At 47.6% G+C, this 17,697-nt stretch overlaps 1 protein-coding gene across 1 annotated transcript in view; it reads left to right on the top strand.

Annotated features, from left to right (window-relative positions):
* Nucleotides 1-17,697, top strand: part of LOC125940951 (uncharacterized) — a 96,077-nt gene that overhangs the window by 34,589 nt on the left and 43,791 nt on the right. The window contains exons 6-8 of the mRNA XM_049657721.1: nucleotides 6,594-6,688; nucleotides 7,618-7,681; nucleotides 16,536-16,670. Coding sequence (XP_049513678.1) covers nucleotides 6,594-6,688; nucleotides 7,618-7,681; nucleotides 16,536-16,670 — 294 coding nt within the window. The remainder of the gene's footprint in view (nucleotides 1-6,593; nucleotides 6,689-7,617; nucleotides 7,682-16,535; nucleotides 16,671-17,697) is intronic.

Genomic DNA, 17,697 nt, shown 5'->3' with positions numbered 1-17,697 from the left:
TTTTTCTTTGTCGACTTCGTGCATCGGAGTTTGCCAGTAACCTGAACGCAGGTCAAGACTTGAGAATTACTCGGCACCTTGCAGTGAATCGAGGGCATGGGGTATACATCCTTGCGCCTTATCTTCTTGAGCGCTCGGTAATCGACACAGAAACGCACGGAGCCATCTTTTTTTCGGACCAAAACGATGAGAGGCGACCAAGCGCTAGCAGACCGGCGAGTTATCTCACGTTTCAGCATGTCCGCGATGTCTTCCTCAGCTATAGACACGCGATACGGACGGTGCCGAACGATGGATCTACCGTCTGTCTGAATCCGATGAGCTGTCACGGAAGTCTGTCAAAATTTCGAAGAATGGGCCTCAAATGAACCTTCATGCTTCAACAAGGCAAGAAGCTCTTGCGTCTGCGAAGGGGTCAAGTCCGAACTGATTACAGTAGGAAGCGCGGAGGTAGAGGCAGAATATCCAGCAGGAGGAATTTCAGGACAGCCTTGAGAGGCTCTGAATCAGCAACGCAAGCCATAGTGGTGTCTTTTAGGAAGTAGAATTATGTGTGGTGTTCCTTGCGGCGAGATGCGCAGAACCATTATCAAATTTAACTAGGCCTTAAACAATGAATATTCCTTATGTGATCCAACGCGCAGAAGGATACACTAACACATCGCCATGGTCGGTGACGTCGGACGTGATGGTAAGAATTTGCTGGCAGCATTGAGATAGCTCGGTATCTTTTGCAGCGAGTAGGTGAAATGGCTGGTACGGTTCATCGCCGGGCGAATAGTTGGTGTCGGTCATACGTACGACACCTTGCCCACAATATAGCAGCAGAAGCAGAGGCAAGGAAATCCCATCCTAAAATGAGCTGGTGGGAGCAGGGCGACAACACAGCAAATTGTATGTAGTGGACGTTGCCATCGATGAATACACGCACTGTACAAAACGAGGAAGGGTGGATTGTGTTCCCTTGAGCTGCAACAAGCACGGGTCCATCGTAAGACGTCGTACCTTTTCTGAGCCGCCTACACAAATCAGAATGCATAACAGATAAAGTCGCACTGGTGTCCACCAAAGCTTGAACGTGCACGCCTTCAACAAACACGGACATCATATTACAAGGGCGCGCTGGAGGAATTGTAGTCCTGTCGGTGAATGCAGTTTTTCCTAAAACTGAATTACTTAGTTTTCCGGGTGGCGGTCAGAGGTGAATGGGGCATGCCGAAACGGTGACGAGGAGCGGCGGAAGGGCGAAGGTGAGCGATGTCGGGTGGTGCGGTAACCAGTCGGCGTCTCAGTCGTTGCGGGCGGATATGGCGTTGAGTGGAGGGGAACGTAACGACGGCTTTGATACAAGGCCCCACCATAATACGCATCACGTTCACACAGGTCGTACCCGCGACGCTCATCTTGTTGGCGCTTGCAGCAAAAACGTGATATGGCCGTGATTACCGCAGTAATTACAGGTAGGACGAGACGGTCGCCAAGGCGGGTAGTAGGGGCGCTCGGTGCGCTGTGAGGCATTGCGGTCAGATGGGGCGATTACGGCTCAAGTGGTAATGAGTGGACATTGGTCGTAGGAGTGACACCAACGTACGCCTATGTGGTATAGATGCAACGTTGAACGTACACTGGTTGGAGGCGCGGTAGCAACCTGCGCTTATGTTTGCAGGGGGCAAGGGGCTGGAGGATCCACATGCGCAGAGAAGGTCATGGACGCAAGTTCCTCCTTGATGACGTCGCGCAACGCTGCACCAGAAGGCTGAGCAGGAATGACCAACATAGATGACAAGCCATGTCATGTCATGGACACCTGTCCGACACTGTTAGAATTCAAACTGCATCTACACAGGACATCTTACTACAAATCAAATAACAAGTAATCGATATAGGGTTTTTACGTGCCAAAGCCACGATCTGAGACCAGGGGTGCAGAGGACGGGGAATGAAGAGGCACCTCCACCACATGTGATGTCACAGTAATTGCGGACCTTTATTAAGCCTGAGAGACGACACGGCAAAGGAGGGCGGCATCAACAACATTAGGCACGCCGTAGTGGGGGACTCTGGAAATTTGGACCACCTGGGGTTCTTTAACGTGCACCTAAATCTAAGTACACAGGTGTTTTCGCATTTCGCCCTCATCGAAATGCGGCCGCCGTGCCCAACAAGTAATCGATCACCTCCAGATCCACAGCAGGGGAGCAATCTTCGCATTGGATGCCAACGGAGTATTCTATATCTCACAGAATATATATTACATCACCATGAAGACGTATGTCCCGGACATTCAGTTACATCCCGCCCGGATCATCATACGCAAGTCAGGGTCTGCCGCATAGAACGGTGTTCACAGAAGTCCGGCTGCAAGCGTACGGGCTCGAGCTCGGCGAGGCGCTGGCACGTCAAGACGATGTTAGCGACGTTAGCCAGGTTCTTGATGGCGAGCGCGTTGAAGGCCACAGTCCCAATACCTTTAAGAATGTGGCGTATCTTGTCTGACTCAGCCATTGCATCATTGACACGGTGACAGAGTGCAAGCACATCCTCGATGTACGATGTAAAGGACTCGCCGGAGTGTTGTTTGCGAATATCCAGAGTTTTCTTCGCAAGGGCGGAGCCAAAACCTTACCGAAGCTGCTGATTGAAGTTCGCGCAATCGGAGAAATCAATCACATGGTTTAAAAACCAGGTGACCGGTAGGAGCCACACCGGTCAGGTAGAACGAGACCTGGCTGAGATCGAGGAGATCCCACCGATTAGCAGAGCTTAGGCGCACGTAATCATCCAGCCAGTCCCCGGCATATTCACCGCGAAGACCAGCGGACAGATAGGGATCACGCTGGTGGCCGCTGATGATCACAGAAGGTGCGGTCTGTGGAGGCGGGATGGTTAGGGTAGAATTGCCAGGCTGCTTGTCCTGGGACATGATGGCGGACAGTGGGCACAATCGGCGACCTGAACGAAGCTCCAGGGAGTAGACCAGGGGTGCAGAGGACGGGGAATAAAGAGGCACTTCCACCACTTGTGATGTCACAGTAATTGCGGACCTTTATTAAGCCTGAGAGACGACACGGCAAAGGAGGGCGGCATCAACAACCGGCATGAACCGCCTTCGGCACAGTCCACGCTGATGATGCACCCACGTGCGCGATGATTTAGGGCACACGCATGATGATAAAGTACAGCTGATAAAGAATTGCGCAATAAATGCCCACAATATATACATGACATTGAATAGACTGACGCCGTACCCTGAAGACAATGGACACCTGCCTCACACTATGTTAAAATTGAAACCGCATCTACACGGGACGTCTTAGTCCAGATCATCCCCTCCAGATACACAGCAGGGGAACATTCTTCGCACTGGATGTCACTGTGTATGTCCTGTTCGATGTTTCACAGGACATACACATCCCCATGAACGACGTATGTCCCGGACATTCAGTTACATCAAAGACTCCCTAACAGACAGAACGGCAACGGTACGAGTGGATAACCTCTGATCCGACAAGTTAAAGGTACACCTCAGCGAACCGTTATATCGCCGCTGCCATTCAACCTTGCAATGAGCTCCTGATCCACGAGGTCGCTCAAAATCGAGCGTAATAAGACGTGCACTGTACGCAGGCTATCTGATCGTTTGGACAAGTGGTTCAGTCCCACAAGATGCGTTAGAAGTTGCTGTCAATGCGACGGAAGACTATAGTGTGGAATGCGGGCCTTGTAGAAATCAGAGCTCCTGGTTCTTGGAAAGCGGGCGGCTCCAAGAGATACCGGACGCAGAGGTCACAGTGTGAAGTGCTGGCATCCCCAATGTAACAACTCTACGCATCCTCGGCCTAATTCCGCACAAAGGTGTGCAGAGGCGTAGAAAAAGACGACGGTGACAAAAGTGACACACCTCAAGAGGGCCACAGTAAACCGTCATGGACTAAAGGGGGAAAACTATTAGAACTATTATTATACATGACTGCTGCCATGTATAAGCACTCGCTACAAGCAGAATAACATGCGGCACACCGTTGCCCTTTTGCCTATTTAGTTTGTATTCACACCTAGTCCTCCAAGTAGGCCATAAATACGAAGAAATTCAAATAGACAAGGCCAAGATTATCATACCACAACTTTTCAGTTTAACCAGGGGAGTTTCACCAACTGCCTCGACTGAGTTGCTTGTCAAGATAGTTGTTCACAACAAAACTTATCGAGGCGCAGAAGGTTAACGAGTTGGAGCGACTTAAGCTAAGAATAGCGTGCGAGCTGTGGGAACAAGATTAGAATAAACTACAGAAGACCTGCATCAACCCCAGCATGTACCCTTAGAAATAGGGCAAAAGATTCACGTCTCCAACATACCCAGGAATATGCACCCTGAATGACAAACTAGCACGCACGCGCAATGACGGAAGACACCAGATACACCGATGCGGCAAAATATTGAACAGTAAACAGACACGTTATCAGCGTGGTTGAAGAAGAACCGGAACTAATCGCTGCATCCACACCGGCTAAAGGCCAAAGTGAAGCGGGGGAATCTGCTATTGCTCTCGCTATAAAAACATGCGACAAGACATTCATCACCACACTCACAATGAGCCTGCAGAAGATACAGAATGGGAATATTGTTCTTCAGTAATTTACCTGCTCAGAGGCAAGCGTACACAAAAAGCATACATCCTCCTCCTCCCGTGACATGGTGAACCGAGCGGCCCAGGCCGCAGACGAGATCACGTACGTCGGGCTAGCCCACAGACAATGTCCTCTTAATGACATCGAAAAAAGCATACCAACCAAGTAGGCGGATATAGTAGAACCAAGAAAAGACGGAAATACTACGCAGGACCACACAGAAGACTAACAAGAGTACAAGCAGAAACATACATACGTTGTACTCAGGGGCCTATCGGAGACGCTACAGATACTCCGCAGCCACACCCAACACCACCACTAAAACGAAGACAAGTGCAGGCAGTCATTAGAAGACCAATTGGAGGGTCTGTTGGCCAAGCTTGGGCTGGTGGAGAGGGCCAAGCTATCAGAAGAGCCATCCTACTACGACGAGAAGAGCCTGGTAGTCACAATAAAGTTTGATAAAATTAATTTCCGCATTCTGACAACGACCGTTCTGGGCCTGCATTATGACGTTCCTTCATGACATCCCACACAGCGTAGTTCCGCAAGGGGCTGCAGTTTTATACGTGGCTATAGGCTCAGCACAGGGCAGATGCATGAATTATAAAATATTGTAGTATAACTTACCCGAGGAAAAGACGACGATCTCTTGTTCGGAGGGCTGCTACAGACCCAGAACCTTTGGCGCTCGAGCACTTGCGCTCGTCAGAATTGCAGCCGCCCTATGATGTCTTGATCTTTCATATCTACAAAAGTTGGTTATTCACTGCGCCTAAAACACAAATTACCGTCACCACTTGTGCTGCCACTTTTCGCAGCATTTGGTGGATCATGTGACCTTTGTGGTTAATGCGGCACAGAGCGGCGCAAGAGCTCAAGGCCTTGGGTTAGAGATAATAGCAATTAAATATTCATATAATATATTTACATTTATAAAAGTAAGTTACAGAGATCTCGTAAAGACATAAGGTGTGGGAACTGTTTTACCCGCATCTGCATTAATCACTAAGCGTTCGTGTGGTATTTTGGTGCGTCTTGTCATGCATAAAGCTTTGTGTAGCGCTAGTTGGTACATGCTTCATACACCGAAAAAGATGCAACACACCAATGAAGACAGGGTAAAGGAAAGGGTGTCACTCGCAACTAACTTTGTTCTTAGAAAATATCGCAACATATTTGCTGGGCCTACTGTCCCTCGATCATGCAAAGAGTTGATGCCCTATGATGCGGCCCATTCAAAGGTCAACAGATGTATTGGTTCTGTGTGCTTGGAAGGGGCACTGGTGAGATCACACACATGATGGCGGAGAGCTTTGACATTCAGGTCAACCAGCTTGACTCAGGCTCGACGACACCTGTGCGGTGAGTGTGGTTCATGAAAGCCGCTCCGTTGCGGCGGGGCGAGAGAGCATGAACTTTCCGCTCGCGCGTACCGCGTTTCTAGGTGGTTCCGTTCACCGAGGGCGCTCGAACGCAATCATATGGTTTGCACGAATGCAACCCCTTGGAAGCGTGGCCGTATGGCTGAGTGGTGACGGCGCTCGCTTGACACATTAGCCTGTGTACTACAAATCCTGCAAGTTTAAGGCAATATCAGTACTCAGAGTATCAGCATTTATGGCTGAATCAACGAGGTGCTGGCGCGAGAAATGTTAAAGCACATAACAGAAGAAAAAAAGATCTGCATTAGCGATACGTCAGTGGTGTTGCGTGGCGATGAGTTAGAATTTTTTAGATTCTTTGATATCTAGAGTGGTATGATGCGGGGAACCTTTCCGCGCATGTGTGTCTTGGCTATATATAGCGATGCTTTCTAGCAATAAAGTTAGTTGCGTGTGACGCCCTTTCCTTTCGCCAGTTTTTTCCTTGGTGTGTTGCGTCTTTTTTGTCGTCTTATAATTCAAAAGTTTACGCAGTCTAGGAATAAATGTTCACCGTTAATGGTGTTACTTACGTTTCAGGAAGCAGCAGTCAAACTGAAACAACTAGAAATAATTGGCCTAAGCTCGACATCTGAATTAGATGCAGCCCTGGAAAACCTGCCGCTTATCAATGAGTAAGTTCTTGTCCATGAGCTTCAGTTCGGCGTCATGAGCGCTCAGTCAACGCGTCAGGATGCAGGTGCATTGTTAAGAAACCAAAGTTAATCATTAGTTTTAGAATAGTGTGTTTCGGCTTTCGTACGTGAAACCCATTTTTGCTGGAAGTTTCGTGCCTGTCATTTTATTTTACGGGAAGGAAAACATAAGGGAGACGTTAGAAGACGTTAGATGCCTTGTGCCCAATATATGCAAGCTAAGATATTCCATTAGCAACACTTTTAACTGCGCAGCCAAAGCAGGGTATAAAGCTGTTCTTGCCTTAAATCTCTGTCGGAATGCGCGCGCCGTTGCTGGCAATCCAGCCCATGACGACGTTCTATGCAGAGTGTATTGACTAAGCAGAGCGACTGTGAAATGAAAGCATCGAGTTTGAATACGGGTGAAGTGACACAACTCGCCTTATGTTAAGTTTATTTCAAATTTTGTTGCTTGTTAACTGTCAAAACAGTATATCTTCTCTAAATGTTCTCACCTAAAATTAGGCTTCCGAGATTGACAGGGTTTGCCTTCACGTGAAGGTTCATCTCTATTTTGTATTCTTACAATTACCACTTTAGGAAATCAATTGCACACCCCTTTCGACATATGTTGTGGCCAGCCGCAGCGCGAGCGGAGTGCAGCTATCAAAGCCATAAGCGGAGAGGACGTCCGTGACCAGCCGTGTGACTTCGCTTGGCTCCTGCATGCGTAATAGAAGCGTTGGTTTCGACGGAGAAACGTGACGGGAGGCTGTCCGCTCGATTAGAATTTGCATGTCGCTGAACACCTAATAAGCGCTCGCACATCTAACCCGTGAAGGAAAAAGTAACCATCCAATCATTTGCACTTATAACGTGCGGCATTGTAACGTGTGGTTCAGTGTGATACAATCTTTTACTTCCAGACTGAAAATAATCACTGTGATACCGGAATGTGAAGCCTTCAGCTGGAATGAAATGAAAGTCCTCGTAAGTACGACGTTCTATGAGGGAGTGAATGTTGTGCTATTTGCCGTTTGTCGATGGTGCTCGCCACCCTTGCATGGTGGCCATGGTGTGCACGAAAAGGCAGGGCAATCTGTCGGTTACAATGGACCATATCGTGGAACTGTCTTCTTGCCTAATAATGTATGGCTTTCATCGATTGGAAGAAGTTCCGGCTTCATGACATTTCTGAGGATTGAAGGCTACATACCTTGCCATACATTTCATACCACGATTTCGTGCGCAATACGTAATTCAGGCTAATACGTAATTCACGCTAATTCAGCGCAATACGTAATTCAGGCTAATTTATCAGCGCTTAAAGAGAGACTGACCTGGCAAGTCCAACAGACAGCACTATTTGGAATGCAAGTAAGCACAAGTTCCTTATTTAAGTTTCTTAATCAATGATGTCAGTTCTACATAAAAGTATATACCATATTATTACACAGAGGGCCCCAAGTTAAGAACTGACACGGGGACTCGTATACATAAAAAAACAAAGAAAATTACACCAACCTGTGGTTACGGTAGCCTAATTGAGAATTGCAAAACTCGCACAGTTTTAAATAAAGGTGACGGTGCTCGCCACCCTTGCATGGTGGCCATGCTGTGCAAGAAAAGGAAGGGCAATCTCAACGTCAGTCACAACGGACAATTTGTACACCAGATTTAGCCTTTCGTAGCACCCTTCTAACCAGTGTACATTTGTCGATGTGTATGTGTGTGTGGGTTAATTATTGTAGCAACATGACAAGAGGCATTTTTACAATCACAAATTTGTGTACCTTGCACTCAAGGCACAATGCTAAAGAGACAGTGGAGCTGATGGGCACTAGCTACTCCTGGCTTTTGGGCTATAGGCTAAGCACTACCATGTCATCCGCAACATTTTCCGGAATTTATTGATTATTGATGAAAGATCGATTAGCTACTCATTGGCTATCGATTGGCTATCGCAGGATATTGGCCACGTATTTGGCCTAGGCTACGCACTACCAGTCATCCTGACTATTTTCCGGAATTTATTGATTATTGATCGATTATCCATTAGCCATTGATTGGCTGTCCATTGGCTATCGCAAGGTATTGGCCACGTATTAGGGCTAGATTAGGCGCTACAATGTCATCCCCAACATTTTCCAGAATTTATTGAATATTGATCAATTAGCTATTGATTGGCTATGGATTGGCGGTCACAAGGTATTGGCTACGTATTTGGGCTAGGCTAAGCACTACCAAGTCATAACCAGCATTTTCCGAATTGATTATTGATCGATTACCCATTAGCCATCGATTGGCTATTGATTGGATAAGCTTTAGTCCCAACGATGCTTAGCTAGACTTAGCCACGCTCAGCTTCGATAGTTCACAGGGGTATGTGCCATTGCGCTTGGACCCTTTCTGCACAGCCGCCAGGATCTGCCCACATTTTCTGTACACGACTCACGGACTAATGGTCGGCTTAAACAGCTCCGCTGTTAAAACGACAAAGCAGCTACGCCAGAAAAGCGTAGCACCGATTGCGATAAATTTTTTGAGTGATAAGCAAGCAAAAGAAAATACAGAAATTACACCAAGCTGTGGTTGTGCTGGCTCTTTAACATTGTGCCTCGAGTGCAAGGTACACAAATTTTTTCATAAACATAGACAAATACAACTGGGTTAATTATTGCAGCAACATGACAAGAGGCATTTTTACAATCGCAAACGTCAGTTGTCAGGATGAAGAGAGTTGTTGAATAAAAGAATTCTTGACATGTCTGTTGAAGACATGTTCTGTAGTTCATGACTTCAGAATTCTATTCCACATGATATTAAGTTGATATTAAGTTTAGAATTCCCGAAATCTAAAGTTTGTTTGCCGCTGTTATGGTTATGAAGTTCTCATAGCTATTGCGCATTAATGGTTATTAAGCTCAAATAACGTAGCTATGCTAGTTTGGCCTACAACACTTGTTATATCTGTACAGTTACGAAATAATTTATCTAAGACTACTGGCCATTTCAAGAAAAAAAGCAAATAAAGTAGAGCGATATTTAAGCTGCACTAAAGTGGGCTTACATACGATAAGAAACGACGGAGCCATAAAAAATCGCCGATTTGATGTTGGCTGAGGTGTGAGAAGTATGTTACCCTAAGGGGATAAAAAATAACAAAATGACTGATTATGCGCGTGATGAAGCCACAGGATCATATCCGGCTGCAATATGCGGGAGTGTTGATGATGGAACTGGCACAAAAAAAAAAAAAAACGCCTTGCGCACAGGCTTTTCTAGGGGTGGTCGATCGATATTTGTATTCATTTAACGAATAGTCATTAATTGTTTAACCGTTAATCGATTAATCGGTTTTGGTGCAGTGTTTTTCATTTTCCGAAAATAATTGATTATTGATCGCTTATCGATTCGCTACTTATTGGCTATCGATTGGCTTTCGCAATGTATTGGCCACGTATTTGGGCTAGACTAAGCACTACCAAGTCATCCCTAGCATTTCCCGGAATTTATTGATTATTGATCGATTATTGATCGAAGGCCACTGGTGCCAACACAGGCACTTGGAGCACAATTAAACAACTTGAATTGCACTAGTAAATCCGTACCGTACAGTTAGTCAAGAAATAAGCAAAATTGCAAAAGTGAAAAGTGAATTCGAACTAAAATATACAAGACAACACATGCTCTTTTCTACAACGCGAAGGAATGTCAATTGGCTGGGGTGTTTGGTGGAAGCCGACACCTTCTTCGAATGGCCACGCAATCAACATGCGAGACTAGACACTCGAAAGCTATAGATTTGCTGGAATCGACATTAACTCCATCGATATGTTAAATGTATGCTCCGAACCGGCGCGAATGCTGTGCCATGCCTTTAATGGAGTGGTAGTGACACGACGATCAACTGGGTTGGTATAGTATGCCTTGAATTGCAAGGACACTTTAAGCCTCCGGCTTCGGGTAGCGTGTGCAGTGTGGGGGAGGAGAAGGGAAGCGCTAAAAAAACACTCGACAGTCGCTGCACAATAGCCGCACAGTTCCTGCTAGCTCATGCTCCGCCATTTTAGTATGATTTCAACATTTTCGCGCTACTCCTGCGAAACTCTAGAAAACGATTAATCGATCATATATAATCGGTTAAGTCGATTAAATGAAAGGCACACATCGATGAGGATTATTAGCTTTGCGGGATACGTTTAAATGATTGATTAATCGTTCATCGATATTAGAGCTGCCATTACAGCTGTATATTCAAATACCTCGCCATTCGATTGATAAGCGTTCCGAGCTTTTAGCGCGAACGGCGATGCAGGAAAAGGTCAGCCGTACGGGTGTCGAAATCGCATCCCTGCACAGAGCATACTTTCTTTGGAGGCCGACGAACGCTTTGGGCGTAGACTTCTCGTCTTTCGTCGGATGCCAAGCCTGTCGGCCAGCGCTGTTGCACGAAAACAACTAAAGTAAGCAATGATCTTGCGGTCGCAACTCACTACGTTTGGCTGATCAGGTTGCAACACTCCATGTACTAGTAGGTACAGCGTTTGACCGCTGGCGCCACGCTGCGCCGCTCGCGCGTACCGCGTTTCTAGGTGGTTCCGTTCACCGAGGGCGCTCGAACGCAATCATATGGTTTGCACGAATGCGACCCCTTGGAAGCGTGGCCGTATGGCTGAGTGGTGACGGCGCTCGCTTCGGGATCTTGCGTACGCGGGTTCAAAACCCGCTCTGGCTACATTTTTTAGGGGTGAAGCTCCTTATAGCGGCACCCGTTCGTCCCCGTCGTCGTAGTAGTAGTGTGTAACCAGTCTAAGAAAAATGAGAAAAAAAATTCCGAAGTTGTGTCCGTAGCGCGGAATCGAACCAGGGACCCCTCGCTTCCGAGCGCGCGGCGTTAGCCCACTACGCCACGAAGCGGACATGGACACACGCACCACGATGGCAATAAATACCCAACATTAACGAAAGGCCGCGTTTCTAGCGCGCTTCTAACGCGTTTGTGCTAGCGCGTTACGGTCCGTGTAAGAAGCTGGTGTAAGACGCTGTGGTCTCTCCGCCTTACCTTCAACGCGTTTCGAACGCGCTGCCCAAAGCGGTGGCAAGTCAAGTTCAAGTCGAGGAGCGTTTATGAATACGGGGGGTATACTCTCTCAGCAGTCGTGTGATGGCGTCGGCAAACGCGGTGCACGTTCCGGCATGTGTAAATCGCTGCGTTAGACGCTGTGGCCGCTCCCCCTTACTAGAGAGTACTGCACGTTTCTAACGCGTTTGTGCTAGCGTCCCCTTAAGCGGGAGATCCGACGATTCCCTCCGGAGCTTCGCCCACTCATCATCATTCACCCCGTGGATATGCTGTGATTTTTTTTCTTAATATCACGCTTATACCTTTTTTTTTCTCCCTCTGTTTGCCAGCGCGGTCGCTTGAACCCCGGCGCCACGGCGGCAGCCGTGGTGCCTGGCGCCGACGCGAAGCGGCGGTTGTTGGGGTGTTGCGGAGCGCAGCGTAGCAACACCCCAAATAAAAAAGATACTGCTCCAGTCAGGTAGACTGCTCCCTCCCTGATAGTGAGATTATATTTGGATCATCAAAACAGTGATGCGTTTATAATACCGCCGATCCCAACAGCAGGCTAAGTCACCACCAGCCCAGCGTTTTCTCCGTCAACGCCTCCTCCGTTCCAACGGCGGCGGCTAGAAACATGGTACGCGCGAGCGGCGCAGCGTGGCGCCAGCGGTCAAACGCTGTACCTACTAGCAAATGGAAATACGCGACCAGGTTAAGAAACAATGAAACGTCGACAAGCAAACAACACATGTGAAGACGGCGTATTGTAACAGGTGAACTTAAGCAGGCCTTTCTGCACACTTCAAGAGGTGCATTGCATTGCAAGTCATAGCGGCAAAGTATATGTGAACTGGTAGCGTAGCTTCCAGAAGCCCACATGTCAAGAAAATGGCGGCTCGTTGCAACCGCACCATCTACGTAACGGGGGGACAACTAACGTCACAACCGGAAATGGCAGTGGCGTTAAGATCTTACACTGTTCGGCGCAAATGCTTGAATTTCTTCAGCGTCCGGCATTTCGACCGCAACCCCAGCAGTTATTTTTCTTTTGAGGCTGAGGCGAGCTTGCGACTCGCCTCAGCCGAAGCGGGTCATTAAACTATAGGAGTGGTGTATGTCTTAATGTCATCATAATTAAACTGTTATTGACGGCAATTGCTCCAGCAGGTTCCTTAGGAAGGTGAGCGAATAGGATGAAAATAAATGACAGTTCCACAGAGGTTACAGGAAAACGTCATTTTATTCTTCTAGAATAATTGACCAAGCAAAACTTGTTTCAATGGATGAAAAGTACTATGCCCAGCACACAGTCGTAATGTATAGCAACATGCAAAACCTTTTCAGAGAATCATTCGCAATTCCGTGCGACACCTTGTATTCATATCCAACAGTTATCAGACAACATTGCACCACATTATCATTTAGAATGCAATTGACTTCCCGTCGGATACTCAGAGCCTGTGTTACGGATAGTGAACGAACATTGCAGCGACGTTTATTCGCGGCACCTTGCGCATTTATCGTCACGACGAGACACAGCGCGTCGGATGCCGCGTGAACTTACACGATAACAAGAAACCTGCACTCACTTTCGCCAATGAAGGCCACGCAAGGAAATAAAAAAACTCGGATGAAACCGCCACGTTCTCGTAAACAACGCCATTCCGCCCGACATAATAGCTTCTTTGCACAGTCTTAGCAAGTCTTGCGCCAGAATCAATGGTTGGTAGGGGTCACCAATATAAGTTGTTAAATGAAAACAAAATGAACATTTGTTGCTTTAGTATAGCAAAAATATTTGAAACGGAATATTTACGCGTATGACAGTATTCTGATCAATTTTCGAACATTTTTTTTTCACATAGGTTTCCTAGTTTCAGTGTTCGTCCCCCCCCCCCCCCCCCCCCATCACCTAGTCCAGCTTCAATCGTGAACCACTAACTGATATCTCTGGCAATAGGTTTTGGCACGCCTTTCGTTCCAAGCTTGACGACCTATTTAGATGGACCTTGATAGCGGCGTCAACGCCCGCCGCTATCGTTGGGTGCTCTTACGGTGGGCGCTGAAAGAGTATTTATTCATAATGGTCAAGTAAAATAGTTCTCTATCCTTTTCTCGCCATGCGTATATAAAATTGATTAGGAAATTTATTTTCGTCGAATGAAGCTAACTCTGCCTTTCTTGAATTAAAAAACTCTTCTTTCTTTCCCAGTGTTTGTTCCCTCCAAACATAGTCGCGCTTCAGTCGCAGCTCCCTTAACCACCCTTGCTTGATGTCGGGGACAATTGGTTCTGAAACGCTTTTCGCCCAAAGCTTCGCGACCTATTTGGAACGACTTTGGATAAAGCGGGCGCGGCCACGGAATACGCAGTTGCTGCCGGAGTACAACGTCCCCTCCCTTTTCTCCGGCACCTTTCGCGTTAAAGTAGACGACGTGTTTCCTCTCCGCTTTCTTTCCTTCCACGCGCGAGATTCAGCAGCCTACATCTACGGCGCGCGGCGACGGAAAGCTTTTTAACATCGGAGCTGTTGAAGCCGCCCGTAATGTGTGCCACCGGCCACTGCGTTGCCTAGCAACCACCTCGCGGAGCGGCGTGTGCTTCGACTACTCTCTGTGCCGCGCACATGTTGCTTTGGCATGGGACGTTAAGAAGAGGGAAGGAGAGCATGCGCACGTCTCGCGCTATGCTCGCGAGAAAGAGAAAATGAAAACGAGAGAGAGAGCGCGCGTCACGCGCTATGATAGGGGGATATAAAGAGAAAAATGGGAGCGAGTGAGAGAGAGAGAGAGAGAAACAAAATATAGCGGCACCAACGACTCAACGCGCAGAGGTGCTGCCGACGCCATCCGCGCTTCTCCATTTCCCCGTATTAGCGCCGAACGCTCGCGGTATCCGTGACTGCAGCAGGCTCCTCTGGCGGCAGCTCGGCCGAGCTCCCACCAGCTGCGCGCTACTGCGCATGCGCCGTGACGCCAGTCGTCTGCTGCGCGCCACCCAAACACTGTGCATAGCTTTCGCCCCACTTCCCTACGTGTGCTCGGTTCTTCTTCTTTTCTAGGGTTTTACGTGCCAAAACCAGTTCTGATTATGAGGCACGCCGTAGTGGAGGGCTCCGGATTAATTTCGACCACCTGGGGTTCTTTAACGTGCCCTACAACGCAAGCATACGGGCGTCTTTGCATTTCGCCTCCATCGAAATGCGGCCGCCGCGGCCGGGATGCAACCCTCCAATTGCTAGTAGTTACAGCGTTCGACTGCTGGCGCCACGCCACGCCACGCCACGCTGCGCCGCTCGCGCGTACCGCGTTTCTAGGTGGTTTCTTTCGCCGAGGGCGCACGAACGCAATCATATGGTTTGCATGAATGCAACCCATGGAAGCGTGGCTGTATGGCGGAGTGGTTACGGCGCTCGCTTCGGGATCATGCGTACGCTGGTTCGAATCCCGCCGTGGCTAGAATTTTTTTTCTTAATATCACGCTTTCTTTTTTTTCCCTCTCTGTTTGCCAGCGCGGTCGCTTGAACCCCGGTGCCACTGGTGGCAGCCGTGGTGCCGCGCCGACGCGAAGCGGCGGTCGTTGGGGTGTCGCGGAGCGCAGCGTAGCAACACCCCAAATAAAAAAATACTGCTCCAGTCAGGTAGACTGCTCCCTCCCTGATAGTGAGATTATATTTGGATCATCAAAACAGTGATGCGTTTATAATACCACCGATCCCAACAGCAGGCTAGTCACCACCAGCCCAGCGTTTTCTCCGTCAACGTCTCCTCCGTTCCAACGGCGGCGGCTAGAAACGTGGTACGCGCGAGCGGCGCAGCGTGGCGCCAGCGGTCGAGCGCTGTATCTACTAGCAATTGGAAATGCGCGGCCGGGATTCGATGGAGGCGAAATGCTCGGACTGCAAGTGCTTCGCGAGGTGTTCCCAGATGCTACGGACCACGAGGTGAATGCTTAAACACTTCGTATAAAGCATCACTTGGCATTACTTTCTATAACTTCGGCATCGCTAAGCGTATAGCCGGGACCAGCTAGGAACCGATTAGTTCAGCTGTGTCTTTAGCCTTGCGCCACTAGTGCAAGCTATCCCAAATTCTTTTGTTGCGGATGAAACAAAATACGTCTTCTGCTGCGTTCATTACCTGCTGCGTGCCGCAGTATCAACACTGAATGGACCGAAAAATAGTCCACCATGCGGGAAACAACAAAATATGCAATTATGTACTCGTTTATTATTAAATGTTGCAGCCCTAGTAGGCATTAGCACAACTGAAGCCAGTAAAGATGGAAATGCATCTTTTCACGCACCGAAGGCGAAAACAGTAGTCGCTTTTCCGCATATCTCAAGGCTGAATGGAGCAAGAAATAGTTCACCAAGCGGCAAACAACAAGTTATGCAATTATACTGCCAAGGGCCGAATAGGAACAATCCTGGATATTTAGCCTGACGCGTTTATTGCGCCATCAGAAAATGTTCGTGCATATTTGTTTTTTTTTTACGCCCCTCAATCTGGGGCTAATGGCGTCTGATCATCGAGCAGCACGTTGTTCTGTGCATTGAGGAGTTCTTGAGAAATAGCTAGCGGATGCCATAGAACAGAATCGCTGATCTTTATAAAAATTTCATCCTACTGAGCCACAAGTAACGAGAACCCGGTTAGGAATTTCATTCACTTCACACCTAAGGCCACGAAAGAAAAAAGAAAATACAGACAACTTTCTCGATGGTACGTTTGCTTTTAAAAATACTACTGTCATCTTTTCTTTGATCACTTGCAGGCACTCGCTAATGCAATGAAAAGTCAAATTCAGAAATCCTTTGCTCTATCTCTTTCTGCGGCACTATGGGTGCCTGGAATTCCGGACAGTCAAGGCGCAAAATGTGAGTGGACAGACCGCACACCGGGTATTCTGGTAAGTGTTTTACAATGTTATCATAGCATCGAAATATTACCGATCTATAGACAGCGTGGGCGCAGTAATAAAGAATGGCGGATCATGTTCCCAGAATGAAACAAAGTAGATATTGTTGACTGTAAGCTGAAAAATCCCCAGTATTTTTTTTTTGGTGACACATAATTAGGATAACTATGAATAGTGAGGCTCTGACAAGACGCTAATAAGGAACTTGTGTAGAGTTAAAGGAAATATAGAAACACTCGGCCTGTAAAACGAAGAACAAAACTCCCACAAAACACAACGCGCGATTACGCACGTTCCCATGGATAGAAACAATGGCTACTTTTCACCGTAAATTGAATATTCTCGGCGATTGTGTACCAAACAACCCGAATTCAGTATTGGCGCACAAATAAAGCTATGACAGGCAGCTGAAAGATATCAGCGTAAACAGGTACATGAGGAGCAACACCCAAGCAATCACGCCTAATTTTACGTGGTTAAGAGCGCAAATAGGCACACACGCTACCACGCACATACCCACACACTAAGGCACACTAGATACGATCTCCAGACACAGCGCTCACTTCGAGGTGTATTGTAAGCCCAGATTTATACAGAAAGCTGCATGTGCGAAAAAAAACCTAATTGAAGTCACCATGACAATTACTCACGCTGGCAACAGCCTCTAATCCAGAACTATTATTAAGATCTTTTTATCGATTTTAGAATTCTATCTGAACTTAACTTTTATTATATTGACAAGCCCTACCTGCAGAGCCAGGGTATTAAAGAGCAAGGACGAGGCCTTAACTTTACGGTCGAGTTACCGCAAGAACGTTGCCTGCAGTTTCAGATATGCGGCTCCCGTGAACAGGGAACACGTTTGCTGATGTTGCCATCCCCAAGTTAAAAAATACTTGTTCCAGTTCAATCCTGCACGTTCTAAGATTGCAAAAGAAGTGTCGCTTCTTTAGCCTGATGGGCACCGGCATCCATGTCCGCCAATTTATTACCACGAAGGCAGCGCGCATGTCGGCAT

Source organism: Dermacentor silvarum, chromosome 10 (assembly GCF_013339745.2).
Source record: "Dermacentor silvarum isolate Dsil-2018 chromosome 10, BIME_Dsil_1.4, whole genome shotgun sequence".
NCBI lineage: Eukaryota > Metazoa > Arthropoda > Arachnida > Ixodida > Ixodidae > Dermacentor > Dermacentor silvarum.
The sequence above is the reverse complement of the archived record's forward strand: the minus strand, read 5'-3'. Positions and strand labels throughout refer to the sequence as shown.